Below are 27,102 nucleotides of genomic sequence, written 5' to 3'. Positions count from 1 at the left end.
AGACATGACGGCAGTCGCGTCACTCCATCGGGAGAGTGAGCGCAGCAAAAGAAAAAGAAATCATCGGAGGGGAGAGAAATGCTCACGAGGCCGACACCGAAGGGTGCGCCACCGCATGAAATAAACACGCAAAGCAAAACAAATTCTTAAAGAAAAACACGGCGGCAGGGTGTGGCTGTGTGTGTGGCGCTGCGGGTGTCTGCCCGCCCTGGCCGCAAAGAAAACAAAACAAGAGGGAAGAAATGTGTGCTCCGCCCCACGGGCCCTCGTCGCACGCCCACACGTCACGGCTCCCTCAGCGCGCCGTTCGTCGCGGCCCCTCCTCATGCGTGCAGCAGGCGAGGCGCACAGGGCCGTCGTCATGAGCGTGTCGGTGGGTGTGCGAGTGGAGCAGTTGGGCGGAAACACACGGCACCCCTCACAGGAAGAGTGCAGCAACAAACAATTAAAGGGGGAAGAGTAGAAAAGAAAAACGTCCATAGTGATTGCCCCCAAAAGCAAAAAAAAAAGTAAATGGGGTTATAAAACGCACATCAAAGCAAACAGGGAAAAGGTAAAAAAAAAAAAGTTATTAAAGAAAATAAATTAATTACCGTGTGTGTCGGTGCAGGGGAGGGCGCAAGTGTCCCACGCGGCAACCAGTCGCTCCTCACAGAGCCGCAAACACCCACAACCCCAACAGAAGGAGCAGCGGCAGCAGTCCGCTCCCACGCACAGTGCCGGCATAGCTGTTATTCCCCTGCGACACATTTCCGAGGCTGCTGCTGAGTGCCGCAGCATTTACTTCGCCGTGCTGTGCATGGTTATCCTCCTGCCCATTAATTCCTCCTGCGGCCTCCTCATCCTCACGGATGCTCGCGTTCATCTCTTGATCCACTGCGGGTCCATCGTGCCCAACGCCCTTAGCGGTAGGAGCGTTTGCATCTGCTGTGGCGGGAGTACCCATAGAAGGTTGGTGTGTTTCATCGTTCTGCGTTTCATCTCCAGCTCCTCTTCCCACTCTTTTGTCACCAACAGATGAGGAAGCGGCATTCACACTTTGAGTTCCATCGGAAGATTTTACTGACGCCAACTGCTGCACGCTGTCCAACCCAGGTAGGGGATTCGTCACAGTGGTCTCTCCTGAATTGGATACGCCGACACCGCCCACACCACTGCTCATCATCGACGATTCTTGTTCCGCCCGCAGTGGTCCGGCAGGAGTAGGCAAGGACACGGTTTGCTGCGCAACTGATCCGCTTGCTGGTGTTAAACGGGCATCCAACACCGCCGTTTGCTGTTCTTCTAGAATTGGAGTAGAAGCTTTATTCGGGTTAAGCGCATTAATCTCATTGCCATCCAACGGGCGGTTGTACAGCAGGACGTTCGTCACAGTCACAGACACGCCTTCTTTGTTGGCTGCCTTTTCTCCATCCCCTCCAATGTAGAAGTGGGAGATCTCTTTTGAATCCTTATTTCCCAATGCACACGGCACATCCCCACCCACACGCTGACCATCGACGTACGCGGAGCCCTGGGTGCCGTTCCGTAGCATAATCACCACCTGATGTGTTGTATCCTTCTCCAAAGTGCTGCTGTGTTCCTTGATCGGCCCGCCACTACACAGCACCTGCCACTTCTTTTCTTTGTTGTACGACAGTCCCAGGAGTACAGTCTTCCCGCTGTCATTCATCTGCACACCCATCAAAGGAATGGGGGTATCTCCCTCCGGCACCTTGTCAATGGACACCGTCGCCACAAGAGTGAATTTGTAGTTCGCAAAGTGGTACAGTTGATTATCCCCCTGACTGCCAACAGGCCACTCCGCCCACGCTCCTTTGAACGTCACTCCGCCGGCATGCAATGTTGCCTTCGCAGCCCCTTCATTATTATTTACCGTGGCGTTCACCCCGAGGTACTCGTCCCTCCATGTGCTATTAGAGAAGTTGCCGGACAAAAAGCCAACCAGCCCATCCGTCACCTTAAAATCTCTGCGAGCAGCGCCAGTTGAGCCACTCTCTGCAGCACTTGAGGGGCACAGGTTGGAGACAAGGTCGTCCACTTTCTTCCACGTCGTCAGCACATCCTTCACACGCTGTAGCTGCGCAGTCAGAGGCACAAACCAAAGACTGTGTGATTGTTTCCCATCGTCCTTCTCGTACAGTGCAATAAACTTCTCCTCCTCCTTATTATCACCACTTTTACCACTTTTGTACAGCAGGGAGCTGGCGGCAGCGTCATCATCGGATACCGGCCCAATATCAACAATGTGCGTGTTGTCCGTCAGCCAAAGATGGAGTTTTCCCTTTCCATTGCCCCCTGTAACAGCCTCCTCGGAATACACCGGCAGAGTGACGAGCATCACATTTCTGTTATTATCATCACCGTCAATCGTCGCTGTGGTGAACCCGCTTCTAACGGCCTTCGCTCCTTCGTCCTGTTTGTTGCCCCACACACGCGAGAGTGTCCCGAGCGCCTCAGTCCACGAATCCCCCTTGTCACCGGACTCATATACCCTGCGGCGGCCATCACACGCAGTCATCATGATGAGTTTTTTGTCCTCCTTCTCTCCCCACTCAACGACGGAGGGATCACCGCAGCCACCGTCAGGAACCTCCTTCGACAGCTTCCAATTCTTAGTATCCTTCGAGTTGTGTATGATCAGTGAAACGGTCTTTTTATCCTCCTTCTTTGTGCCTTCCACGGGGAACACAAGCGTACCGTCCTCCGTGTGAACACCCGATCCACCGCCGCCAAGCAGTGCTGTCAAGGCCTCTTGCTGGATGTTATAAGTGCTCTGGAGATCGTCAATCCCATTCCAATAAATTCTTTTGTTACTGCTGTCACCACTGAAATTCCCCTTCGCCAGCAAAAGTCCGCAGTCCTCGGCATCATTCTTCTGAGCACCAACGGCAGCTGTCTGGCTGCATTTCCCAACAAGCATGTAAATTTCGTTTTCCTTCACAACTGTTGTTGGTCGGCTCACATGTACTTTCTTCTTTGAGTCTGCGGAAGCACCTTCCAGAGCAGCGTTTTGGGAGGCACATTTCTCTTTATCGGCAGTACATTCCAACAGTACTTGTGTCTTCAGTTTAGTTTTGTCCAACTCCACTTTTGCTTGTTCATCAGACAACGTCAGGAGCTCCGAGGCAATCCCAGCGAAATATTCTTCATTCTCATTCTTTCCTTTGCACTGCGCCTCAGCAACGGCAAACACATCACCATTCATCCCAACAAGACTGGGAACACGGAGAGAAATCACTGTTTCTTTATCATTCTTCACATCTCTCCAAACAAAATATGTCTTTGGTGAAGGTATCGGTGCTGGCGACTTCTCCTCACTGGTTTGCTGAGCCTCAACAGTGTTACAGCACATCATCACGACGAGGAGGAGAAGCAGCAGTGTAGAGTAGAAGGGATGCCGGGACATGTTGGGCCTCTGCGGCTCACTCTCTCCTCCTTCCCTCCTCCTCCCGCTCGATCCGGTCACGCCGCGACGGTTGTGTGTGCGGGGTGCCTTCACTGCAGCAGCACGTGAGAGCATACAAATATGTGTGTGGACGGTGTGTGTGCTGTTGGTCCTTTCAGTGCCTTCAAATTTCACAGTAGCGATTAGAGTTTAGCCTTACTTCCTTTCCTTCTTGTGTGGAAAAGAGAGAGAAGAGGAAAAGGAGTGAAACAGTGAACACCGCCATCCATCCACAGTAGGTGGCACCATCATCCGCACCGCAGTCACTCCCAACAACAACAACTCACGCACACAGACACACGGAATGAGAAGGAAGAACAGTGCACCGGGAACACACAGCGACTGCCATCAGCAGTAAAAGCCACAGCGGGTATCACGCCACGCTTCCGCCACGCGGAGCAACGCCCACACACACTGCCGCCAGTCGTTTTACTGTTGTCTGTCCCCGCACCATCCATCGCACATCGCCCCACACAGCCGTAGAATCCGTCGCTGTACGAACAGCGGGAGAAACACGTCGGCACGTGCAGCTGCCGGGTGTGAATCGGCACTCCTCCCAGGCACCCTCAATGCCGCGCCGCCCACGGGCAGCACGCCAAGAAAATCATGCCCTTAGCACGGAAACGAAACAAATTTCGGTGTCCGTCATCCCTCCTCACAAGGGCCACAGAAAAATCGTGTGCGTGCGTCCTCAGCGCTCACGCCGCTCCACGGCATGTGCAACACGGTGTGTGTATGTGAATGTGTTTGGCAGCGCCTATACCTGCAGAGCAGCTGTGCGCCACAAGAGAGTCTGAAGAAAGCAACGGCAGAGAGAGGCAGATAGCACACACGCAAATTACTCATATCATCACACACACACACACGCAGCCGCGGAATGGGTGCACTCAACCACAAAATCAAAAAGAAAAACAAAACAAAAAGCCGAAGCGTGGGACGACCAGCGCACACACTCATTGCTCCCGTAAAGCAAAACACACACACAGAGGGAGAGAGAGAGAGGTCGCCCACTCAATGCAATAAAAACAAAACAGAAACGGTTACGGTGCTCCGCCCATGCAGCCAGGCAGGACGGCAGCGGTGCGTGTCGTGCAAAAGAGAGCACCAACGGGCCTGCATGGGTGTGCATGCATATATACAATGGGCACATTATGTGTGTGCCTCGTGGGGTGAGGTGAGGGCGAGAGTCCATGCAAGGGGACACACACACAGAGTGAGAGAAGGAAGAGTGTGTGTGCGGGCGGTGCATGGCTCTCTCACACTCACTCTCACGCGGTCACCACCGCAGCCGCAGCCGCACAAACCACGAAACAGATGGAATCAGTGCGATTGCAGAACTCGCACACCGTCCTGCAAACCAGAAGTTTAAAAAGCAATATGAAACAAGAATTCAAAAAAAAAAAAGGAAAAAACTTATGCTTCTGCGGGAATCGAACCCGCGTCCCCGGATGACATTGTGAGCGTGTTTGCCACTGAGCTATAAAAATGCGGTCGCGCGACCCCTTTTCACGTAAAGTATTAATTTCGATCTTCGAACAATCGAGCACATTTGCGTTGTCCCCTGGAAAACGAAAACGACATGTTTAGGGTGCGCCGCCGCAGCGTGGTTACTACGATAAGTCGTCCTGTATCTAACGTCCGGGGCCACCGCTGCAACTTGGATAATTCGACACGTCGTCCTGTATCCAACGTCCGGGGCCACCGCCCTACCATTTTTCATTTCTTGCAGCGGCCAACCCCGGCAGTAAGGACAAAAAAAAGAATCGCGTTTTCTTTAATGTTTTTCCTGTTTGGGGGCGGGGATCTTTGTTTTCTATGATTGTCTCTTTTTTTGTCTGTTTCAGGTTGGTTTTTAGGAGGCTTGATGTGCCTGCTGGGTGATCGCCGGCTTTTTTATTGGTGATTGCGTATTTTTGGCTTACCGGTGTGCCGCTCAGCGCCATTTTGTTTTACTTCTTTTCTGCTTATTGGGGCGTGTTGTTATTCGTCACGCGTCAGCACACACCGAGCAACATGTCAAAAAAAAAAACAAAATGCAGGCTTTTTCCCCCCTCGCGAGGGCCTCCGCAGCCACAATCCTGTGCGTGCGTGCATTCTCAGCGTTTTAAACACGGCATGTGTGTGTGCATGTGCTTGTGTGTTTGGCAGCGCCTATACTTGCGGAGCAGCTGTGCGCCACAAGAGAGTCTGAAGAAAGCAACGGCAGAGAGAGGCAGACAGCACACACGCAAATTACTCATATCATCACACACACACACACGCAGCCGCGGAATGGGGACTCTCAACCACAAAACAAAAAGGAAAACAAAGGCAAAAAGCCGAAGCGTGGGACGACCAGCGCACACACACTCTCATTCCTCCCGTAAAGCAAAACACACACACAGAGGGAGAGAGAGAGAGGTCGCCCACTCAATGCAATAAAAACAAAACAGAAACAGTTACGGTGCTCCGCCCATGCAGCCAGGCAGGACGGCAGCGGTGCGTGTCGTGCAAAAGAGAGCACCAACGGGCCTGCATGGGTGTGCATGCATATATACAATGGGCACATTATTGTGTGTGCTTCGTGGGGTGAGGTGAGGGCGAGAGTCCATGCAAGGGGACACACACACACAGAGAGAAGAACGAGTGTGTGTGCGGGCGGTGCACGGCTCTCTCTCCCTCACTCTCACGCGGCCACCACCGCAGCAGCAGCAGCACACGCAACAACAAGAAGAAGCAAAAGAGGGGAGGTGGTGTGGGAGACCGCGGTGCTGCCGTCACTGTCGCCAGTCGTCGCCGTTGTATTTTTCATGGCTGTGACCGTCACTGGTGTTTCTTTCGGAATGGCTTCTTTATTTTCATTTTGTTTTCCCTCTGCTGTCCCTGCAACATCAGCTGCTGAATCATCGTCTCCAGTTGTTTGTGTGCTGTTGGGTTTTGTTATATTCGATGCTCTTGCCGCACCCGAAGATAAAATTGGCTGCTCTTGACCGCCTGCTGAGGTCTCCTCTGTGGTGCCGGTATCAGCTTCTTCTTTCATTGTCCCCTGCTCCTTTTCTTTCTTATCATCCCCTCCGTCTTGCTTTCTATCATCCTGTTCCTCTTCCTCTTCCCCTTCCTCTTCGTCTTCGTTTTCTTCAGTTTCTTCGTTTTTCTCCTTCTCTTCTTTTTCCTCCATTTTTTCTTGTGTATTTGGATCCTTGCTGTCCGTCGTTGTATTTGCCGAATCTGGTGCACCTCCTCCGGATTGTGGTGCCGGTGTCGCTTCTGCTGGCGATTCCGGTGATTCTGACGCCGGTGATTTTTCTTGAGGCGCTTTCTGTTGACCGTTTGGGTCAACTCCTGCAGCGACACCTGTGGAATTGTTGTTATTTTTAGGACTGTTGTCTTTACTGGGCGGAGAAGCTGGAGTTGCTTTAGCACGTCCAAAAACAGCACCGCACCACAGCACGCAGAGGGCACACACCAGCAGCACACGGCCAGTCATCATCATCGCCATCACTCCTGTCACTTGCGTGTAGCCTTCAGCACAAACTAACAACACGTCAACGCAGAGCAGAAGTAAGAAGAGAGACAGTAGAGTAAAAAACACCACCAGCAGCAGCATGCGTTTCACAAAAAATATTGAGCCAGTGAAAGTAAAAAAGACGCACAACGTCATGCAATAATTTAACAGCAAGAAAAACACACAAAACAAGAAAGAAACAAAAGAAAAGAAAACAAGCAGCAATAAAGTAAAATAGTAAAAACACAAAAAAACAAAACATGCACCCGAGTGACTCCAGCGCGCATGCACGCAATAGCACACAAACATGCGTCAACGCAATCAGTTGTAAGCGTGTAGCACATTCGAGTTTGTCTGGGATGCGTTCAACGTGACGGATGCAGGGAACAACATGGAGCACACAGCACAGCAGCAGAAGCAAATAAAGCAAAGCAAAATCATTATTTTCTCTTACTTTATACATCGGACCACAGTAGACGTACACAAATCCCCGTGGCCGAGTGCTGGCACGCACAGCCCGCACACACCTCTTCAGCCCAGAGTGGTGTACGCCAGCGCGGATGCGGCGAGCAGCAGCGGGGCACACACCCACACAGAGCTGCTGAGGCTGTCGTCAATTTCGCGAAGACGTGACGGTGCGCGGGCGGTCGTCGTTGTGGTTGGCGCCTCTGCATTCATGGCCGTATCACTTGGTGCCTTTGGCGCAGTGGTGGTGTTCGTTGTTGTAGTTGTGGTCGTTGTGGTTTTCGTGGTTGGTGCCTGTTCCTTAACCTCTTTACCGGCTAGCGCCACTTCTTTATTATCCTCCCGATTTACATCTGACATATCGGAATCACCTGTTGATCCTGGTGAATGTTTATTCCCTTCTGATGCCCCTTGCTGACCAGACGCATCTCTTTCATCTTGCAAAGTGGGTACCCTACTTGGTCCTTCTTCTCCTGTACCTGTCGGAGATGGAGTTGCTGCAGTAGAGACTTTCTTCGATGGTCTTTCTGACGAATCGGCCTCCTTATCTGAAGTCTGTCCATTAAGTTTTGTGCCTCTTGCTCGTGTATTGTCGGAATCGTTTGAAACCACTGAATCCTGGGGCGTTGGAGTTTCTGCAGCTTTTTCAGTTTTATCTCACTCCCTGCCGCGCACACATACGGTCAGCAGCACAGGGCAAGCACCAACAGGGCGCACAGCAGACGGCACATCATCATCGTGAGTGTGGTCGTTCAGTGGTGTGGAGCTGATCTGCACAGTGAGGGACATGGAGAGCAACAGGGGAGACGAGAGGTGCGGCAGACACACACAGAGGGCACACCACATGAGGAGAGGGCAGCAGCCAGGCATGCACCGTACGCCGCACACCACGCACGACACACACTCCAATCCACGGCAGCAGGCACACACACACATACAGCCATGCCGCAACACCAACACACAGATGGAAGAGGGAGAAGCAAACAGGAGCGGCACACAAGGCTCCACCGCATGCACATACGTCGAGAGCGGTCCGTCGTGGGATCAGCAGCCCGTGGCGTCTGTGATGAGGCGGTGGCGTAAGGACATGGTCCATCTCGAGTGCCCGCGCTTGTGCTTCCTGCGTGTCTTACCTGCCGGCGTGCTTGGCACTTTCTGTGGCGACCTGTGCGCGAGGCACCCGTTAGGAAGACGCTGGCACCATTGTGGCATCCGCATGTGAGGCCTGTCAAACTATCGGAACGCCAGGCTGAGCACGTCGGGCATGCGCACTCATACTGTGGACGGACGAGCGTACTCTGCCGCAGGTTGGGCAGGAGGACATCAATCCGCCGCTCGCTTGTCGACAAGGAGTTGCGGTGCTCACGTCGGGAAGAGGAGCCGGCGGAGGCAGCGGCGGGCCGGTCACCGCAGTGAGGGAGGAACGGCACCACCGACACAGAGGGTTCCTTGTGATCCGCAGGGCACGCGCAGGCATGTCGAGGAGTGGGCGGGAGTCGCACCGTGCCTGTGCGCAGAGCCGCCGCTCGGGGCACGATGTCCGGGCCGTGCCAGGAATAGAGTCCCTGCCACACCGACAAGCGCCTCTCATGCGGTGCACGCGCCCTTCTTTTTCTTCTGGGCATCCCTCCAGTACGGGCACCCGACTGCAGTAAAAAAGTCCACGTGCCAGATTGGGCTGTCCTCCTGCGGGAGGGATCGTGCCATCGTGGCTTGTTTGTCAGCAGCCTCATTGCGTGGGATTCCGCAGTGTCATGGTGAACATTTGAAACCAACTGTGTGACCTCGATCCACCAGTGAAAGCGGCACGGTACAAATCTCCCCGGTGATGTCGCCGTGCACCGCCAGCGAGCCAAGGCTGAGCGCATCCATCGCCGAAGGGAGTCTGTGGCGACAGGAACTCGTGTGGGCGATTGGGATGCTGCTGCCATGCGGGGAACTGGGAACTGTCTGTGGCCATGCTCAGTGGCAGGACACTCCGCTCGGCAGGTGCATACGAAGCTGCCGGCAGCTGCGCGGTGAGGCCCACAGGGAGCTCCGCCGTCCGGGGAGTCAAGTAGCAGCGCAGCGGATCCTATTCATGCTCAGCGAGAGACGACGAGCCGTCCACCGCCAACACAGTTGCCAGCGACTAACAAGACGTTGAGCATGAATAGGACACGTCTGCCCGCACTGCCGTGACCACGGACAGCGAACCCGATTCACTCAGCAACAGTGATCTAATGCCATTGGATGGTACAACAGCCACGCCTGAACCCAGCACAGCCCTAGCAAATGTTGAACGAGTGATAACGTGTCGGGTGGCGGTGATGCCGCACAGGATTATTTGCGCACAGCGCCTGGGAAAACCAAGATCCCATCGGAGCACGACGCAGCATCAATTGTGAGCAACATTTTTTGTGAGCACGAGCATTTCACGGATTTGTTGGCCATGGCTGAAATTGGTGACAGCACCGTGCATGGGTGTCTGTCTCGGGTGATGTTGCTTCTGCTTCTGGGGCTGTGGGGTACTGTGGCACTCTGCTGAGGTGTGAGGGAGGGTGGAACTGCGGCTTTTTTTGGAACAATAACTGTGCAGCTTGCCAGCATTACCCACTGAGTTTTGTCAATAATTTAAGCTTTTTTATTTTCTTTTATTTATTTATTTTGCTGCTTTTGCCCTATTGGAATAATCAGCATCCCTGTGTTTTCCCCAATGCTCGTTTGCTGTACTTTGTCATGTGTGACGCGCTTCCCTTGTTTCCTTCCGTTGCCCATACGCGGTGCCGGCCTCATTGCTGTGCGTCCCACGGACTGCACGAAAGGAGGATTGGAGGAACAGGCCGGATGCCGCAATGAAGTGTGAGGGATGTTGTGTGGGCTCACGGAACAGCAAGATCTTGGTTTGATTTATTCAATCCAGGCATTACGTATACACAAACCAGTGTTCTTTTACATTTTGCTGCTTGGCAAATAAAATAAAAGACGTGCCTGATCGATTTTTCTTTTTTTACTTTTTGGGAGTCATAACGGACTCTCAAATCTGTTGTTGTTCTTTTTTACTGCATTTTTAACTTCTGGTTTGCAGGGCGGTGTGTGAGTTCTGCAATTGCACTGATTCCAACTGCCTCGTGGTGTGTGCATTGCCATTTGTGACTGTGTGGTGACTGTGCGTGGTGTAGCGGTCGTGTCTCTCCTTTTTGCTTTCACTCTGCGTTGACGGGGAGTTAGTTTGTGCTGAAGGCTGCATGCAACTGACAGGAGTGATGGCGATGATGACTGGCCGTGTGCTGCTGGTGTGTGCCCTCTGCGTGCTGTGGTGCGGTGCTGCGGTGGGGACGGAGGGTGATGATGTTACTGAACTACAAGATGAACCATCGAGGGCTTCAGAGCCTTCATCCAAGGGCGGCCATGAAAAAATGGATATACGAAATCCAGTCGGTGGAGTGTTGAACACCTCAGAAGAACCGTCAGATGCCCAAGAATTAACGAAGGTCAGCCCTCAAAAAATATCTGCCAAACAAACACCAAGAAACAATGGTGGGGCGGCAGGAAAAGAATAAAAAGTAGAAGCAAAGAAAACGGAAGATGAAGAAACATGAAGTGATGGGGAAGAGCAACCAAAAGATCATTCAGAAGGAACGCAGGAACGCGATGGCCCAAAAGAAAACGAAAGGAACCCATCTCCAACACCAGCAGAAAAAATGTTGACCAGTGAAAATCCAGCAGAACGTGCAGGACAGGCGGGCCAAGCAATAAGACCGCCACCATCACCAGTACCTGATGGAACTCGACCCAGTGACAGTTCTCGAGGTGACTCTTCAGTTTCCCCTCTTTCTACGACTGGCATTTCTTCATCTTCTGCCCTCGATGCCCCAATTGTTCAGAGCACGCAACCTTCAGAAAAGGGTCTACGGTCGGAAACAATTTCTCTTGGAACCGCATTGCCCAACGAGCAGCCAAAGGAGAGATCAGAATCCAAAGCAAAACAGGGCTCCTCTACTTCAGAAGAAGTCGCAGAAAGTCCAGATGATAGTGGGGATGCAGTTGAAAAGGAGAAGAAGGGAGACGTCGGACCGAAAGCTACTACAAGCCTATCTTCTACTACCAGCAACCCACCAGTAACACAAACAACTCCACGAGCATCATCCGCAGAACCACCACCAACAGAAACGGAACTTCAGACAGGAGAAGAGACCTCAACAGAAAATGTCACCATCACCAAGAGAAATAACACGACGACGCCTGGCGACAGTGACGGCAGCACCGCGGTCTCCCACACCACCTCCCCTCTTTTGCTTCTTCTTGTTGTTGTTGAGTGTGCGGCGGCTGCTGCGGTGGTGGCCGCGTGAGAGTGAGTGTGAGAGAGCCATGCACCGCCCGTACACACACTCGTCCTTCTCTCTCTGTGTGTGTCCCCTTGCATGGACTCTCGCCCTCACCTCACCCCACGAGGCACACACATAATGTGCCCATTGTATATATGCATGCACACCCATGCAGGCCCGTTGGTGCTCTCTTTTGCACGACACGCACCGCTGCCGTCCTGCCTGGCTGCATGGGCGGAGCACCGTAACTGTTTCTGTTTTGTTTTTATTGCATTGAGTGGGCGACCTCTCTCTCTCTCTCCCTGTGTGTGTGTGTTTTGCTTTACGGGAGCAATGAGTGTGTGTGCTGGTCGTCCCACGCTTCGGCTTTTTTGTTTTATTTTTCATTGTTTTTGGTTGAGTGCACCCATTCCGCTGGCTGCGTGTGTGTGTGTGTGATGATATGAGTAATTTGCGTGTGTGCTATCTGCCTCTCTTTGCCTTTGCTTTCTTCAGACTCTCTTGTGGCGCACAGCTGCTCTGCAAGTATAGGCGCTGCCAGACACACACATGCCGTGTTGCACACGGTATGGAGCGGCGTGAACGCTGAGGACGCACGCACACACACGATTTTTCTGTGGCCCTTGTGAGGACGGATGACGGAAAAACGCGATTTGTTTCGTTTCCGTGCTAAGGGCATGATTATCTTGTCGAGCAGCAGTTGACGAACGTGGTGTGTCATTGAGGGTGCCTGGGAGGAGTGCAGATTCTCACCCAGCAGCTGCACGGTTTGACGTGTTCTTCTCGCTGTTCATGCACCCACGAAGGATTCTCCGGCTGTGCGGGACGATGTGCGATGGAGGGTGCGGGGAGAGACAACAGTGAAACGACTGGCGGCAGTACATGTGGGCGTTGCTCTGTGTTCGCTGACACGTGGCGAATAAGGTACCCGCTGTGGCTTTTACTGCTGGTGGCAACAGTCGATGTGTGTTCCCGGTGCACTGTTTTTCCTTCTCATTCCGTGTGTCTGTGTGCGTGAGTTGTTGTTGTTGGGAGTGACTGCGGTGGGGATGATGATGCCACTCACTGGGGATGGGCGGCGGTGTTCACTGTTTCACTCCTTTTCCTCTTCTCTCTCTTTTTCACACACAAAGAAGGAAAGGAAGTAAGGCTAAGCGCTAATCGCTACTGTGAAATTTAAAGGCACTGAAAGGACCAACAGCACACACACCGCCCACACACATACTTATATGCTCTCACGTGTTGCTGCAGTGAAGGCACCCCGCACACACAACCGTCGCGGCGTGACCGGATCCAGCGGCATGAGGAGGGAAGGAAGAGAGAGTGAGCCGCAGAGGCCCAACATGTCTCGGCATCTCTTCTACTCTGCGGTGCCCCTTTTTCTTCTTCTTGTGATGATGTGCTGCAACGCTGGAGGTGCTGCTGTAGCTCCGGAGCAGTCATCTGATCCCCAGTTTGAATGGAAGGACGCTAATGAGGGTGGTGTAACTGTGGAGTCGTTGGGTGCTCCCGGCCTTCTAAAAGTGGGGAGTGACGTATTTGCTGTTGCCGAGGCGCAGTGCAAGAAGTCTGATGTCAGTTTTACTGGCATTGCATCCCAACTACTCACGATAGAAGCGGATAAAGAAAAGGAGGAAGTACTGAATGAAGTGAAAGATACACAATTTCTGGAGGAAGCTACTTCCGCAGACTCAAAGAAGAAAGTGGATGTGAGCCGACCAACAACAGTTATGAAGGGAAATGATATTTACATGCTTGCTGGGAAATACAGCCGGACAGCTGCTGGTAAAGAGGATGGTGCCGAGAAATGGGGATTATTGCTGGTGCGAGGGCAATTCAATGCTGACGAAGGTGGCGGTCAGAAAAGAATCAAATGGAGAGATAATGACGGTGTCTCGCGTATTCCTGTTGGCGAACGACAATCTTGGTCACGGCTGACTGGCGGCGGTGGATCGGCTATTGAGACGGAGGACGGTAGGCTCATGTTCCCAGTGGAAGGCACGAAGAAGGGTGAAGCACCAAAGGATGAAAAGACCGTATCGCTGCTCATATACACCTCCGATAACGCTGCGAGTTGGAAGCTGTCGAAGGGGACGTCTGACGGTGGCTGCAGTGATCCCTCCGTCGTGGAGTGGAGGACAAAAAACTCATGATGATGACTGCGTGTGATGATGGCCGCCGCAGGGTGTACGAGTCCGGTGACAAGGGGGAGTCGTGGACGGAGGCACTCGGGACACTCTCGAGCGTGTGGGGCAACAAACAGGGCGAAGGAGCGAAGGCCGTTAGAAGCGGGTTCATCACAGCGACGATTGACGGTGTTGATAATAACAGAAATGTGATGCTCGTCACTCTGCCGGTGTATCCCGAGGAGGCTGATAAAAAAGAAAAAGGTGAACTCCATCTTTGGCTGACGGACAATACGCACATTGTTGATATTGGGCCGGTATCCGATGATGACGCTGCCGCCAGCTCTCTGTTGTACAGAAGGGCTGGAAGTGGAGATAAGGAGGAGTTGATTGCACTTTACGAGAAGAAGAAGAAGGATGAAGACAAACCATCACCCGGTATGGTCTATGTGCCTCTGACTGCGCAGCTGCAGCGTGTGAAGGAGGTGCTGGCGAACTGGAAGAAAGTGGACGAAACTGTCTCCAAGTTGTGCCTCTCAAGTGCTGAGGAGGATGCCTCATCTGAAGATGCCTGCAGCGCTGTTAAGATCACGGATGGGCTGGTTGGCTTTTTGTCGGACAACTTCTCTGAGAACACATGGAAGGACGAGTACCTCGGGGTGAACGCCACAGTGAAGAAGAAAGATGGGGCAACAGAGGATACAGGGGAGACAGGGGCAACAAAGACTTCCGATGGTGTGAAGTTCACGGGAGCGTGGGCGGAGTGGCCTGTTGGCAGTCAGGGGGATAATCAACTGTACCACTTTGCGAACTACAACTTCACTCTTGTGGCGACGGTGTCCATTGACAAGGTGCCGGAGGGAGATACCCCCATTCCTTTGATGGGTGTGAAGATGAATGACAGCGGGAAGACTGTACTCCTGGGACTGTCGTACAACAAAGAAAAGAAGTGGCAGGTGCTGTGTAGTGGCGGGCCGATCAAGGAACACAGCAGCACTTGGGAGAAGGATACAACACATCAGGTGGTAATTTTGCTACGGAACGGCACCCAGGGCTCCGCGTACGTCGATGGTCAGCCTGTGGGTGGGGATGTGCCGTGTGCATTTGGAAATACGGATTCGAAAGAGATCTCCCACTTCTACATTGGAGGGGATGGAGATGCAAAAGCCGACTCAGAGGTCCAAGACGTGTCTATGACCGTCTCGAACGTCCTGCTGTACAACCGCCCGTTGAGCTCTGAAGAGGTTGGGGCCTTCAACCCGAATAAAGACTCCACTTCACCTTTGGAAAAGGAGGCGGCGAAACCTTCAGCCGTTTCTTCTGGTTCCGTTGTATCTTCCTTTCCTCCGGTGGCCGCAGCTGCTCAGAAAACCGAAACTTCGTCTACTGCCGGAACACAGCCAACAGAACAGGGACAGTCGATGGGGAGCAGTGGTGCGGGCAATGGCAGTGCATCCGCACCAGCGATGCCCACTGTAAGAACTTCCCCAGCAGAAGAGGAGTCCGTAGTGCAGGTGACGTCAGGAACATCTCCCGATGGAACTCAAACTGTGGGTGGCGGTTCTACTGCTGTTGGCGAGCCAACGATGGAGACAAGAGGAGGAACGAATGGGCAGGAGGTTAATACACAGGTCAGGGAAGTAAATGCTACGGCACACAGCAGCAGCCTCGGAAATGTGTCGCAGAGGAATAACAGCGATGCCGGCACTGTGTATGGGAGCGGACTGCTGCCATCGCTGCTGCCTCTTCTTCTGTTGGGACTGTGGGTTTTTGCGGCTCTGTGAGGAGTGACTGGCTGCCGCGTGGGGCAATTGCGACCTCCCTGCAGAGAAATACACGTGATAATGAATTTTCCTTCTTTAATAACTTTTATTTGCTTTTCTCTCTGTTTGCTTTTTTGTGTGTTTTGTTTTTACTTTTTTTAATTTTTTTGTGTTTGCTTTTCGGGCAATCACTATGGGCTTTTTTCTTTTCTACTCTTCCCTCTTTAATTGTTTGTTGCTGCACTCTTCCTGTGAGGGGTGCCGTGTGTTTCCGCCCAACTGCTCCACTCGCACACCCACCGACACGCTCGTGACGACGGCCCTGTGCGCCTCGCCTGCTGCACGCATGAGGAGGGGCCGCGACGAACGGCGCGCTGAGGGAACCGTGACGTGTGGGCGTGCGACGAGGGCCTGTGGGGCGGAGCACACATTTCTTCCCTCTTGTTTTGTTTTCTTTGCGGCCAGGGCGGGCAGACACCCGCAGCGCCACACACACAGCCACACCCTGCCGCCGTGTTTTTCTTTAAGGATTTGTTTTGCTTTGCGTGTTTATTTCATGCGGTGGCGCACCCTTCGGTGTCGGCCTCGTGAGCATTTCTCTCCCCTCCGATGATTTCTTTTTCTTTTGCTGCGCTCACTCCCCCGATGGAGTGACGCGACTGCCGTCATGTCTGCGTGCTTCTCTCAGTCCCCACACACACGAGTGACTGTGCTCTGCGGGCCGCACTCACGCGCCGATGAGAGGGCTGAGGGGAGCAGCAACACGCAGATGACCGCATGAAATATAAACGATGTGCGGACACACGGAGGGTCGGACGGTTGAAGCACACGCAACCATCTTTTAATTTTCTTTTGCGGGCAAAATACATACAGACAGTTTGGTGTGGCCACACGGAAGCCATGCGATTTTTTTCTTATTTTAAATTTGTGTGGAGCAGTAATGGACGATTTCTTTTCATTTATAATTATTTTGTGTGGTGGGGTTTACGTAAGACGAAGGGGGACGTTTTTTTTGTTTTCAATAAATATTGTGTGAATTGCCGCTGCTTGGGCTGCAGTGCAGTCATGAGTTTGAGCGGTCTTCTTGTTGTTGTTTCCGTTATGCGTCTCCGCTGTACATTTTTGTGCGTCTCTCCGCATACTCTGCTCCCTCTTTTCTACTTCTTTGCTTTGTGTTACTGCAGGCACACACAACCACACACACACAAGATGCACATTGCAGTGGATATGAATGCACCTTTTGTAGTGCATGCTGGCAGCTGCGTGTGGCGGCTGTTGTCTTCTTCCGTGGCCATGAGGAGGAGAGGGAGAGGGAGCGCACCCCGAGACTATTTTCCTGTGGGTGTGATGCACCGCGTGTGACTGCGCTGAGTTGGGCTCCGTGTCCCATTGATGGCGGGATGGCAGGAAATATTGTGCCGCGTGATGGGTGGATGAGGGCTCGCTTGCTCCGTGTGCGTTGTGTGGTGGCCGCGGGTTTTGGCCATTTCCCTGGGGCTGCGGGAATGAGCTGGGGGAGATGGTGGTGGATGTCTTCTCCTCCTGCATGGTGGGTGGCTGCTGGCGTTGTGTGCCTTCCTTGCGTGGATGCCGCCTCGTGGTGTGTGAACTGTGCGGCTGGGCCTGCTGCCCTCTCCTCATGTTGTCTGCGCTCTCTCGCTGTATCCGCTGTGCTCCGTCCCTCTCGTTCCATTCTTTTCCTTCCGTCTCACCGATCAGCTGACTGACTCCAGCGACTCCACTACGGGCGATGATGACTGCGATGGTGACGGTGCGGCGCCGTGCTGGTCCTTGCGCTCTTGTGCTGCTGCTCGTCCGTGTGCGTGACGGCGACAGGAGACGATAATAATGATAACAGCCGTCCTCCCAGCCCTGAGCTAGGGAAACCGGATCCTACAAGAAACATGCCTGGTGCATTACAGCCATATGGTGGGGAGACCGGTGTGCCACAGACAGAGAGTGGGAGAGACAGCGAGGAGGGTTTGAGAAGTCCAGGACCTTCGTTGCCAAAGGAAGCAGGCACGGCCATCACTGGACAGACACGAGTTCCGCCAGAGTCACTGAGTTCGGCTAGCGATAATCCAGAGCCACGAGGTTTGGCAACTCAGTCTCCACACATACACAAGGTGCGACCGGTATGTCAGATGCACAAAATAAAGGCGCAGTAAAATACACAAGGTGATGAGAATCATAAAGCACAGATATCAAGTCAGAATATCAAAATGCCAAATATTACCACCAATAAGACTACAACAACGCTCTGGCTCAGCCGGCCACCTCAACGTGGTGCCAGGGTGCAGTACTCTTTGCTAGGGATGAAGCTAAGCGCCTGCTGCCCATCCGCTGCGCGCGGAGAGGTGAAAGACGCCGAACAAACGGGTCGGAAGGGCACCAGATGGAGCCATTTGTAATGGTTGTCCGCGGAGCGGTATTTCCATCCGCTGCTGAATTCCATCAGCGCTTATCAGCGCTACGCATACCGTTTGCGTGCCGTATGTGACGCGCAACGACAAAAGCTACTGCTAAGCGGAGACATTGAGCAGCACCCAGGCTCCATAGCAGTACTCCAGATGAACGTTTTTTGCCTCACGCCGTCAAAACTCTCAACATTAATGGCGCAAGGAGCAGACATAATAGCCATTCAGGAGACTTGGAAGTCGTCGGAGCAGATCGCCAGCATGCACACTGGAGATTATGTGCTCTATGCACAGTCGCGCATCGGCAAGGGAGGCGGTGTGGCGGTGCTGGTGCGGAAAACTCTCCGCTCCAAGCGTATACCTCTCACCATCCCCCAGCATGACACCAGCCTTGAAGTGGTGGTGGTCCAGGTTGCTCTGGACCAGAACCGCGATCTTATTGTAGCGAGTGCCTATATGAGACCACCACCGCAAGTAACGCAACCCTTCAGGCGGTTAGTAAACTGCCTTCCAGCCTCGTCGCCGCTCCTGCTGTGCGGGGATTTCAACATGCATCACCCACAGTGGGAGCCATTCTTGGAGACTTCTCCAAGCGAGGTTGCTGCAGAATTTTTAGAACTGTGCACGGATGCGGGACTCACCTTGGTTAACACCCTTGGTGAGATCACGTATGCCCGTGGCACAAGAGAACGATCCTGTATCGATCTGACATGGTCAAAGCATTTGACTGTGTCGGATTGGTCAGCTTCCGTGTCGCCGCTTAGTGATCATTATATGCTGACATTCACGCTGCATCAGGCATTTAAGGATACCATACCTTCGGCACCTAAGCTTTTCTACAGGTGGGGGAAGTGCAAGTGGGATTTATTCGTCAAGGACCTCGACGCACAACTTCCGGCATACGACTATAAAAAGCAGTCCACCGGCATTAAGGCTTTCACGAGAGCGCTTATAACTTCGTATCGACGACATTGCCCCGCGGCATGCACAAGGACGGTCCCAGGCTTTGGGACGACACTCTCATGGAGGCGGAGCGGATGGCTGCCGAAAGCAAGGCCCGCTATCTACAGTTACCGACGCCCGACCGTGAGGCAGAAATGCAACGGACAAGGAGTCAATTCTTCCTCCTACTCCGAGAGCGCTTGCGCAACACGTATCCACGCCGCATCAGCAAGTTAAATCCAGGCGAGCCACTCGCATGGAAATACATTTCCGGACGAAAAAAGGCATCACTTCCATCTCCCACATCAATTTTATTAGGAGGTGGTCAGCACACTTACAAAACAGCAAGGAGAGCAGCGAATGCTCTCAATCGCATCTTTTTTCCATTTCACCCCTCTCACAAGGCAGTAAGGCCTTCCAAAGGCATCAACAGACAGAGTGCATCCTTGAACATTAATGCTTCTTCTTCTATTTTTGGGCCACAGAGCAGCAACGAGTTGATCTCTACATTTACATCAGGGGTTTTGTCACTGCCCTATTGATGCACCTTTTAATCGTACGGAACTGCTTGCTGCGCTACGTAATACGCCGTATGGCAAGGCCCCCGGACCGGATGAAGTCTGCAGTGAGGCACTTCGACATATTTCGTCAAAGGGCCTCCGATTCCTTCTTCGCTGCATTAACCGCAGCTGGACGACCGGTACGATCCCGGCTGAGTGGAGACGCGCTACCATCGTTCCACTCTTAAAACCCTGTAATTCGCCGGAACTGCTTGAGTCATATCGACCCATCAGCCTTACTTCCATTGTGAGTAAGGTTGCTGAGAAAATGGTACTGAAGAGATTGCTTTGGGTGTGGACGCCGCACCCCCACCAGTATGCATATCGTAGTGTGCGTACTACGACGATGCAACTGGCACACCTGACACACGAAGTGGAGCATAATAGAAATCATTATTTCCAAGTGAGCCTTCCCAAGAAGAGCGGTATTGGCAATCAACTCCACTACAGACCCCATCGGACTCTGCTGGTGTTGGTTGATTTCAGCAAGGCCTTTGACTCCATAGATCATCGAGTCCTCAGTCGCTTGCTGGCTAATATTCCGGGGGTGAATTGTAGAAGGTGGCTTAGAAACCTTCTATGTGGTCGCTACGCGAAGACACGAGTTGGCCACAGACACAGCGATCGGCGTCCCATGCTGCGAGGAGTTCCTCAGGGGTCCGTGCTGGGACCGTATTTGTTTTCCCTTTACGTACACCCACTTCTCAATCTGCTGAACAGCTTTGCGGGTGTCACAGCAGACATGTATGCGGACGACCTCTCTATTATCGTTAAGGGGCAGTCCCGGGAAGACGCCATTCCCACTGCCAACATGGTTCTTGGAAAGACTGCATGCGTGGATTCAGGAAAATGGCCTGGCCATTAACCCGTCAAAGTGCGAAGCCGCTTGGTTCACACTCTCCACGCACACGGAGTCAGATTATGATCGTGAAGGAAGGTGGCCCCTGGTAGTGGCTGGATGTCAAATCCCAGTCATGACCATGGGGGCATCGCGAACTACGAAGTTTCTCGGCATGGATCTCGATCCGCGACTGACGCTAAATGTGGCGGCCACCAAGCAATGCGCTGCCACTTCGCAACGGATATCGCAGCTACGCTGCATAGCGCACAAAGAGGCGGGACCATCTCCACATGACCTACGCACGTTCGTCATTGGATACGGTGCTTCCAAATTACGCTATGGCAGCGAGCTCATATGGGCAGTAGCGACGGATTCAGCGAAGAATGAGATGCAGAAGACGTACGCAACTCTGGCACGCATTGTCAGCGGAGTTCCGAGCACTGTCGACCCGGAATCCGCACTGCTGGAGGCTAATATGCCGCCGCTCCACGTCCTTTGCCTGCGCGCACGGCTCTCAATATTTGAGAACACACGCGCATGTCAGATGGACTGGATGCGGAGACCCCCGCCTGAGCCACCGCCTCGCGCCGGTTTCCGCATGTCGCCATTATCTCGGGACGAGCTATATGCCTTCGTAGACGCATACACAAAGGACTATGGCATCACCGAGAGCTCACCACGCGAAGAGCGGTTCTTTCGCGGCTCCATTCCTCCCTGGTTTGCGGCCTCCGCACACCGGGTCACCATCGGTGTGGAACTTCCGATAGACCTCTCAATAACTGACGAAGAGGAGCTGATAAGGGAAAAGCGCAGAGTCAGCGAAGAGGCTCTGGCGCTGCACAGCCATCGTTCGTGGATACTTGCGACCGGTGGCGGTGTCGACGTTCCCAAGTCAGCCGGGGTTGGAATACTGCTCTCATCCCTCAATTCATCGGAGATAATAGAAAAGGCCAGCATAAACTGCGGTACACGCCCATGCAGCTACAGGACGGAATCCCGTGCGCTGCTTCTAGCCCTAGAGAAGCTGATGATTCCTCGTATCCGACACAGGCGTAAAACCCTGCTTGTGGTTACGGACAGTCAGTCTCTTCTAGCGGCTCTAAGTAAGGGCCCGCTCAGTCAGACCGACTGGACGGAAAATCAGATCTGGCAGCGTCTCTTGACACTGACGCGTGCTGGCTGGTCCGTGCACCTGCAGTTTTGTTACGGACATTGCGGAGTACATGCTAACGAGCCTGCAGATCAGTATGCGACGCAGACTATGGAAAGTGGACAATACACGGAGCATGGAATCGCACATCTATGGCATACGGATCTGCCGACATGTTTTACTACCCAGCTCACCAACAAGTGGCGTAGTACCCTTCGTCAAGACACTCATCGCTACTTGCTTTGCGGCACAAGGCCATCAGATCTCAGCGGTAAGGACCTGATCACTCAGGAAGTTCTCCACCGTCAGGAACTGGTTCACCTCGCAAGGGCAAGGTGCGGGGAATCTGAGCTCTAGGGCCGACTATACTGGGCCGTGAGAGATTGCACGAACCAATGCCGATTCTGCAACATCTCACCGGAACAGTCTGCATATATGCGCTCTAACAACGATCCAAATGCACCGGGGACGGACACTGTTCCCCCGACGGCGAGGGAGGATGACGTCTCTCCAGTAAGGGGACGGACCGTCACACGCCGTCGGAAGGAGAAATGTCCGCACTGTGATTCTACATTGACGGGATTCTCGGGTCTCGTCAGTCACTGTCGGTCATTTCATCCGGAACATCCTCCACCGCTTCCCGAGCTCAAATGTGATTTCTGTGACATGGTTTTCCCCACACGGAGAAGCACCGCACAGCACAGAATTCGCCGCGCACACAACCCAGACGCCACACGGCATCGGAACAGCAGTGCCAGGAGGCGATCTCTGCTGCCGCAGGATCAGCCAGCTTCCACAAGCACGCCAATCGGCCCGCAGGAAACCTTGCACCATCTGCTTCTAGAATGTCCAGGCACCTTGGCTGTGCGTCAACGGCTGGGCATTGAACAGGACCTTCGCCTCGGAAAGTTCTCTCAATGGCAGTTGCTTCATAGCAGGAAACTTTTGTCGTTGCTCGACCACCTCTTCGGCACTCAGATGGCATTGTATAGCTAGACGCGCTGATAAGAGTAGAAAAAAAATATAATGACATCGTGACGTCCAATACCACCGATGTGTACGGGCGATGGGACTGCATCCATGGTCCTCGAGCACACGCCCCCGCCACTAAGGAGCGCACAAACAGCGGTGCGTGCAGCAGCGCCACACAGATCACATCTTCTTTAAACAAGAAGATCTAAGCGAGCAGAGTAATCTTGTTCGAAGGTGACATGTCGTTGCCGACGGTGAGCAGTGGCGAGCGTATCACCTCGTGTGTGGAAACACCACTGCTGCTTCTGCTTTTGGGACTGTGCGTGGTTGTGGCAGTGTTCTGAGCCACGGAGTGTGGAGTTGCGACTTCTCACGGAGAATATGTGCCGCGTTCCCTGCTGGCTTTCTTTTTTTTGTGTTCTTTTTAATGTTGTTTAATGGAACAATGGGAGTACCTTTTTCTTTTGTTTTACTTAATGGTCATTTGCTGCGCACCGTCATGAGCGAATTGTTTTCCCTCTTGATTGCTTCTGTTGCCTACACGCGGTACAGGCCCCACGGCTGTGCGCTCCACGGAGGACACAAAAGGAGGAGTGGAGAGACAGGCCGGATGCCGCATGAAATGTGTGGGATGTTGTGTGGGCTTGTGGAACAGTAACATTTTTTTCCTTGTGCAGGCACTGTACGCATGTACATATAAACACAGTCCTGCCTTGCTGCATGGCGTATGAAATGATGATTCTGCTGAAGTGTATTTTTTTTTTTGAGGAGGAGACTCCTGTTGGGCACTCAACTACTCTTTTTGTTTTGGTATTGCTTTTTTACTTCTGGTGTGCAGGTCAGTGTGCGTTCTTCTGCAGGGCTGCTGCCGTTGTTGGCTGTGCGTGTTACTTTGTGATTTTTCTCTTCTTTTTGCTTTCACTCTGCGTTGACGGGGAGTTAGTTTGTGCTGAAGGCTGCACGCAAGTGACAGGAGTGATGGCGATGATGATGACTGGCCGTGTGCTGCTGGTGTGTGCCCTCTGCGTGCTGTGGTGCGGTGCCGGCGGGATTCATGCGAGGAACCCCGACAACAATTCACTGGGCGGCTACATGGCGTCGAGAGGGTTTGGAAGGAATAAGTCGTTTTTGTCAAACGGATCTATTAAAAACTTATCCACACCGCTTTTGCTGTCAGCATCGTTTATCTCGGCTATGCAAGCCGAAGCTCATGAAGAAGTTCCTTCTGCAGGGGTTACTGATTCACCTTTAAGTGGAGGCACGGGTCTTAGTCCTGCTTTTTCCGGTCCTGATACTGCTATTGCCCGTCCCACTGTTCCCGGTCATGTTCCTGGTGCTGCTATTCCTGTTGCTGATTTTTCCGCTCGTGTTCCTGCGTTTTCCGGTCTTGGTTCTGCTGGTCCTGTTCATGGCCCTGTTTCTGGTGCTGATGCTATTCCAGTTGCTGCTGTTCATGGTCACGGTGCTGGTCCCGGTCATGGTGCTGCTGCTTTTTCCGGTCTTGGTGCTGCTGGTCCTGGTGCTATTCCTGGTCCTGCTCCTGTTCGTGGTCCTACTTTTTCTGTTCCTGATGCTAATATTTTTGGTGCTCCCGTTCCCGGTAATGGCCCTGCTGCTATTCCTGGTGCTCCTGTTTCCGGTCATGTTCCTGGTGCTATTCCTGGTGCTCCCGTTCCCGGTAATGGCCCTGCTGCTATTCCTGGTGCTCCTGTTTCCGGTCATGTTCCTGGTGCTATTCCTGGTGCTCCCGTTCCCGGTAATGGCCCTGCTGCTATTCCTGGTGCTCCTGTTTCCAGTCATGGTCCCGGTGCTGCTGCTTTTTCCGGTCTTGGTGCTGCTATTCATGGTGCTGCTGATCCCGGTGCTGCCATTCATGGTGCTATTCCTGGCCCTGGTTCTGTTCGTGGTGCTGCTGTTCATGTTCCTGTTGGTCCCGATCATGGTCCTGCTCTTTCCGGTCTTGTTCCTGCTGTTCCCGGTGCTGGGCATTCGGTTGGTGGTGGAAGTGAACCTCCGGACTCTCGCTCTGTCGTTATTTCCTCAAGTCAAGGTGGCAATGGAAAAACAGCCCCGGTCAGTGTTTCATCCGATGAGCAGATTGCATCCCCAGAGGAAGTTTTGCCACAAAAAGAAACGGGGAGTCAGGGCACCTCTTCGCCCGAAGGACAGCCAACCGTGTCATCCAACACTGAAAAGCAAAGAAACAATTCTGCCTCAGCAGGGGGTCACAGTCTTGGCCACGACGCCGCGGGAGATGAACTCCAAGACTCTTTGGAAGAACAACAGAAAAATGACCATTCACAAACGAACGAGACAAAAAAATCATCAGGGGACCAAATTACAGAATCCCAACGCAGTGGAGGAGCACTCTCGAAAGTATCCAACACAACAACGCATGGGATAAAAACTCAACTACCAAAGACAAATTCAGCAAATGAGAAGAACTACAGTCAAAACACGGATGCATCCCACACCACCTCCCCTCTTTTGCTTCTTGTTGTTGTTGCGTGTGCGGCGGCGGTGGTGGCCGCGTGAGAGTGAGGGAGAGAGAGCCGTGCACCGCCCGCACACACACTCATCCTTCTCTCTCTGTGTGTGTGTCCCCTTGCATGGACTCTCGCCCTCACCTCACCCCACGAGGCACACACATAATGTGCCCATTGTATATATGCATGCACACCCATGCAGGCCGTTGGTGCTCTCTTTTGCACGACACGCACCGCTGCCGTCCTGCCTGGCTGCATGGGCGAAGCACCGTAACTGTTTCTGTTTTTTTTCTCCTCTTATGATTGTTTTAATTTTTTTAAATTTTTCTTTGCTGTTTGCTTTAAAATATTTTGAACTTTTTTTTTCTCTGGTTTTGCGAGTGTTTTTGTTTAATTTCTTTTTTTTTGTGCGTTGTTTACTTTTTATTGTTTTTTATCTCATTTTCTTCACTCCTCCATTTTTTTTTTGCTTTTGGGGCAATCACTGTGGACGTGTTTTCTTTTCTACTCTTCCCTCTTTAATTGTTTGTTGCTGCACTCTTCCTGCGAGGGGTGCCATGTGTTTCCCGCCCAACTGCTCCACTCGCACACCACCGACACGCTCATGACGACGGCCCTGTGCGCCTCGCCTGCTGCACGCATGAGGAGGGGCCGCGACGAACGGCGCGCTGCGGGAGCCGTGACGTGTGGGCGTGCGACGAGGGCCTGTGGGCGGAGCACACATTTCTTCCCTCTTGTTTTGTTTTCTTGCGGCCAGGGCGGGCAGACACCCGCAGCGCCACACACACAGCCACACCCTGCCGCCGTGTTTTTCTTTCGTTTTGTTTTGTTTTTGTTTTGCGTGCTTGCTGCCACCGTGCGTGATTGTTGAGGTTGTGTCCGTACCGCATTTGTCGCTGCCATCCAGCTGTGCCTCTTGCCGTCCTGATGTGCCTTCCTGATGTGCCTTCCTGTGCTCTTCTTTTTGGCTTCTCCAACAGACACCCACACGCATAAGTAGTTGCACAGTGCTCTGCAAGAATGTTTTTGGTAACGAGGGGCGTGGGCTTCGGCAGCGGCTGTTGGTGCTGCGGAGAGGGACGAGATGCCGAGGAACAAGAGGGCGAACCTGCTGGACGCGACTACGATGGCGGATGAAAGCTGTTTCGTTGCCTTTGCTTCGTACATTGCTAAGAAGTGCGGCGTGTCGCCGCCTGACGGGATGCCTGCACTCGGCACACCTCGAGGCATTGTTTTGTTTCATTCAGTGTGATGCCACAATCATCAATGCAGCACCTTCCCTCACCGGCTCTGAGTGTGACAATACGAATGACGGCAAAGAGAGCGATGAGTATTATGGTGACGGTTTGCACCGAGAGGCGGATTATTTGCGTGTCTTGGTGCTCGAATCCCAGGAGGGTTTGGCTGCCGTCCCCACAATTCCCGGCCTTGCGGAACCGTTGGCTTTCGCGCTGTCACCCGCCGTCATTAGTGCCCCATGCGTTGAGGCTGATCCATTTGCCGTGGAGTTCACGCAGCAGCTCTCGAGTGTTTGTGCTGCTGATCCCGCGTTGGCCCTTTCGCATGTATCTCAGCGTTGCCGGGCGTGTGATTTGTTGTGCGTTGTCCAGGCCGCTGCCTCCAGTTTTCTTTTGTGCCCAATAAGAAACACTTTGCGTTGCGGTGGGTATTTATTTGCGTGGCCGTCGACGCACGTGACGATGCTCAACGGGTGTGTCTTTTGCTTGACTGGCACGAGGGAGACTTCGGTGTGTGCCGACAGCACCGCGAAGGTCTTCGTCGACGGGTCGAGGCGAAAATAAGGGAGGTCTGTCCGCTGCATCTCTCAAGGCAGCTGCGGGGCACTCCGAGCGCACAGAGTGAATGGACGGATGCCGCGCAGCTGGGGAGACCAGTTGTCTTCTCCGCCCTTCGTTGCCGGGGGAATCGAGAATCCACAGCGCCACTGTCAGCCGCATTTTACTGCTGGGGATCGACTGTGCTGAAGTTGCCCGTCTAATGTGAATCGCAGCGTCAGTGCAGGAAGACGCTTTCACGCATTGCGAGTAGCTGCTCCAGCCTCGAGCTCATCAATATTAACAGCGGGGAGCAATGCATCCTGGTGGCCGGTGACGTTCAGACGAGTGTGTTTCACTTCACCC

General features: G+C 53.1%; 4 protein-coding genes and 3 pseudogenes across 4 annotated transcripts, besides 14 other annotated features; 4 read left to right on the top strand and 3 right to left on the bottom strand.

Moving 5' to 3' along the window:
* Window positions 1-2,751: part of a sequence feature (areas not merged during assembly with more than two copies in the genome that could not be assigned to a particular haplotype) that runs on past the window's edge.
* Window positions 555-592: a sequence feature (AT_rich).
* Tc00.1047053507069.160 (trans-sialidase, putative) lies at window positions 650-3,523 on the bottom strand (the record flags this gene model as incomplete). Its single annotated transcript, XM_813310.1, has 1 exon — window positions 650-3,523. The coding sequence occupies one exon, from the start codon at window positions 3,521-3,523 to the stop codon at window positions 650-652; it is 2,874 nt and encodes a 957-aa protein (XP_818403.1).
* Window positions 2,752-2,827: a sequence feature (areas merged during assembly that could not be assigned to a particular haplotype. This can correspond to areas where the two haplotypes were merged or to regions with more than two copies in the genome that were merged during assembly.).
* Window positions 2,828-6,913: a sequence feature (areas not merged during assembly with more than two copies in the genome that could not be assigned to a particular haplotype).
* On the bottom strand, window positions 6,114-6,926 carry Tc00.1047053507069.150 (mucin-associated surface protein (MASP), putative; the record flags this gene model as incomplete). The annotated part of the gene is made up of 1 exon (XM_813309.1): window positions 6,114-6,926. One exon carries the CDS (start codon window positions 6,924-6,926, stop codon window positions 6,114-6,116), a length of 813 nt encoding a protein of 270 aa, XP_818402.1.
* Window positions 6,525-6,613: a sequence feature (GA-rich).
* Window positions 6,914-7,843: a sequence feature (heterozygous, non-Esmeraldo-like haplotype).
* Window positions 7,109-7,193: a sequence feature (T-rich).
* Window positions 7,464-8,135, bottom strand: Tc00.1047053507069.139 (annotated as a pseudogene).
* Window positions 7,844-27,102: part of a sequence feature (areas not merged during assembly with more than two copies in the genome that could not be assigned to a particular haplotype) that runs on past the window's edge.
* Window positions 10,017-10,045: a sequence feature (AT_rich).
* Window positions 10,643-11,728, top strand: Tc00.1047053507069.130 (annotated as a pseudogene).
* Window positions 12,936-15,614, top strand: Tc00.1047053507069.120 (annotated as a pseudogene).
* Window positions 15,703-15,774: a sequence feature (A-rich).
* Window positions 17,852-22,525: a mobile genetic element.
* Tc00.1047053507069.94 (mucin-associated surface protein (MASP), putative) lies at window positions 23,454-25,010 on the top strand (the record flags this gene model as incomplete). Its single annotated transcript, XM_813314.1, has 1 exon — window positions 23,454-25,010. One exon carries the CDS (start codon window positions 23,454-23,456, stop codon window positions 25,008-25,010), a length of 1,557 nt encoding a protein of 518 aa, XP_818407.1.
* Window positions 23,890-24,065: a microsatellite.
* Window positions 24,163-24,342: a microsatellite.
* Window positions 25,245-25,435: a sequence feature (A-rich).
* On the top strand, window positions 26,213-26,605 carry Tc00.1047053507069.70 (uncharacterized protein; the record flags this gene model as incomplete). Its single annotated transcript, XM_813308.1, has 1 exon — window positions 26,213-26,605. One exon carries the CDS (start codon window positions 26,213-26,215, stop codon window positions 26,603-26,605), a length of 393 nt encoding a protein of 130 aa, XP_818401.1.

The sequence above is a fragment of the Trypanosoma cruzi genome, genomic scaffold, assembly GCF_000209065.1.
Source record: "Trypanosoma cruzi strain CL Brener 1047053516815 genomic scaffold, whole genome shotgun sequence".
NCBI lineage: Eukaryota > Euglenozoa > Kinetoplastea > Trypanosomatida > Trypanosomatidae > Trypanosoma > Trypanosoma cruzi.
This window is presented reverse-complemented; position numbering and strand designations above follow the sequence as displayed.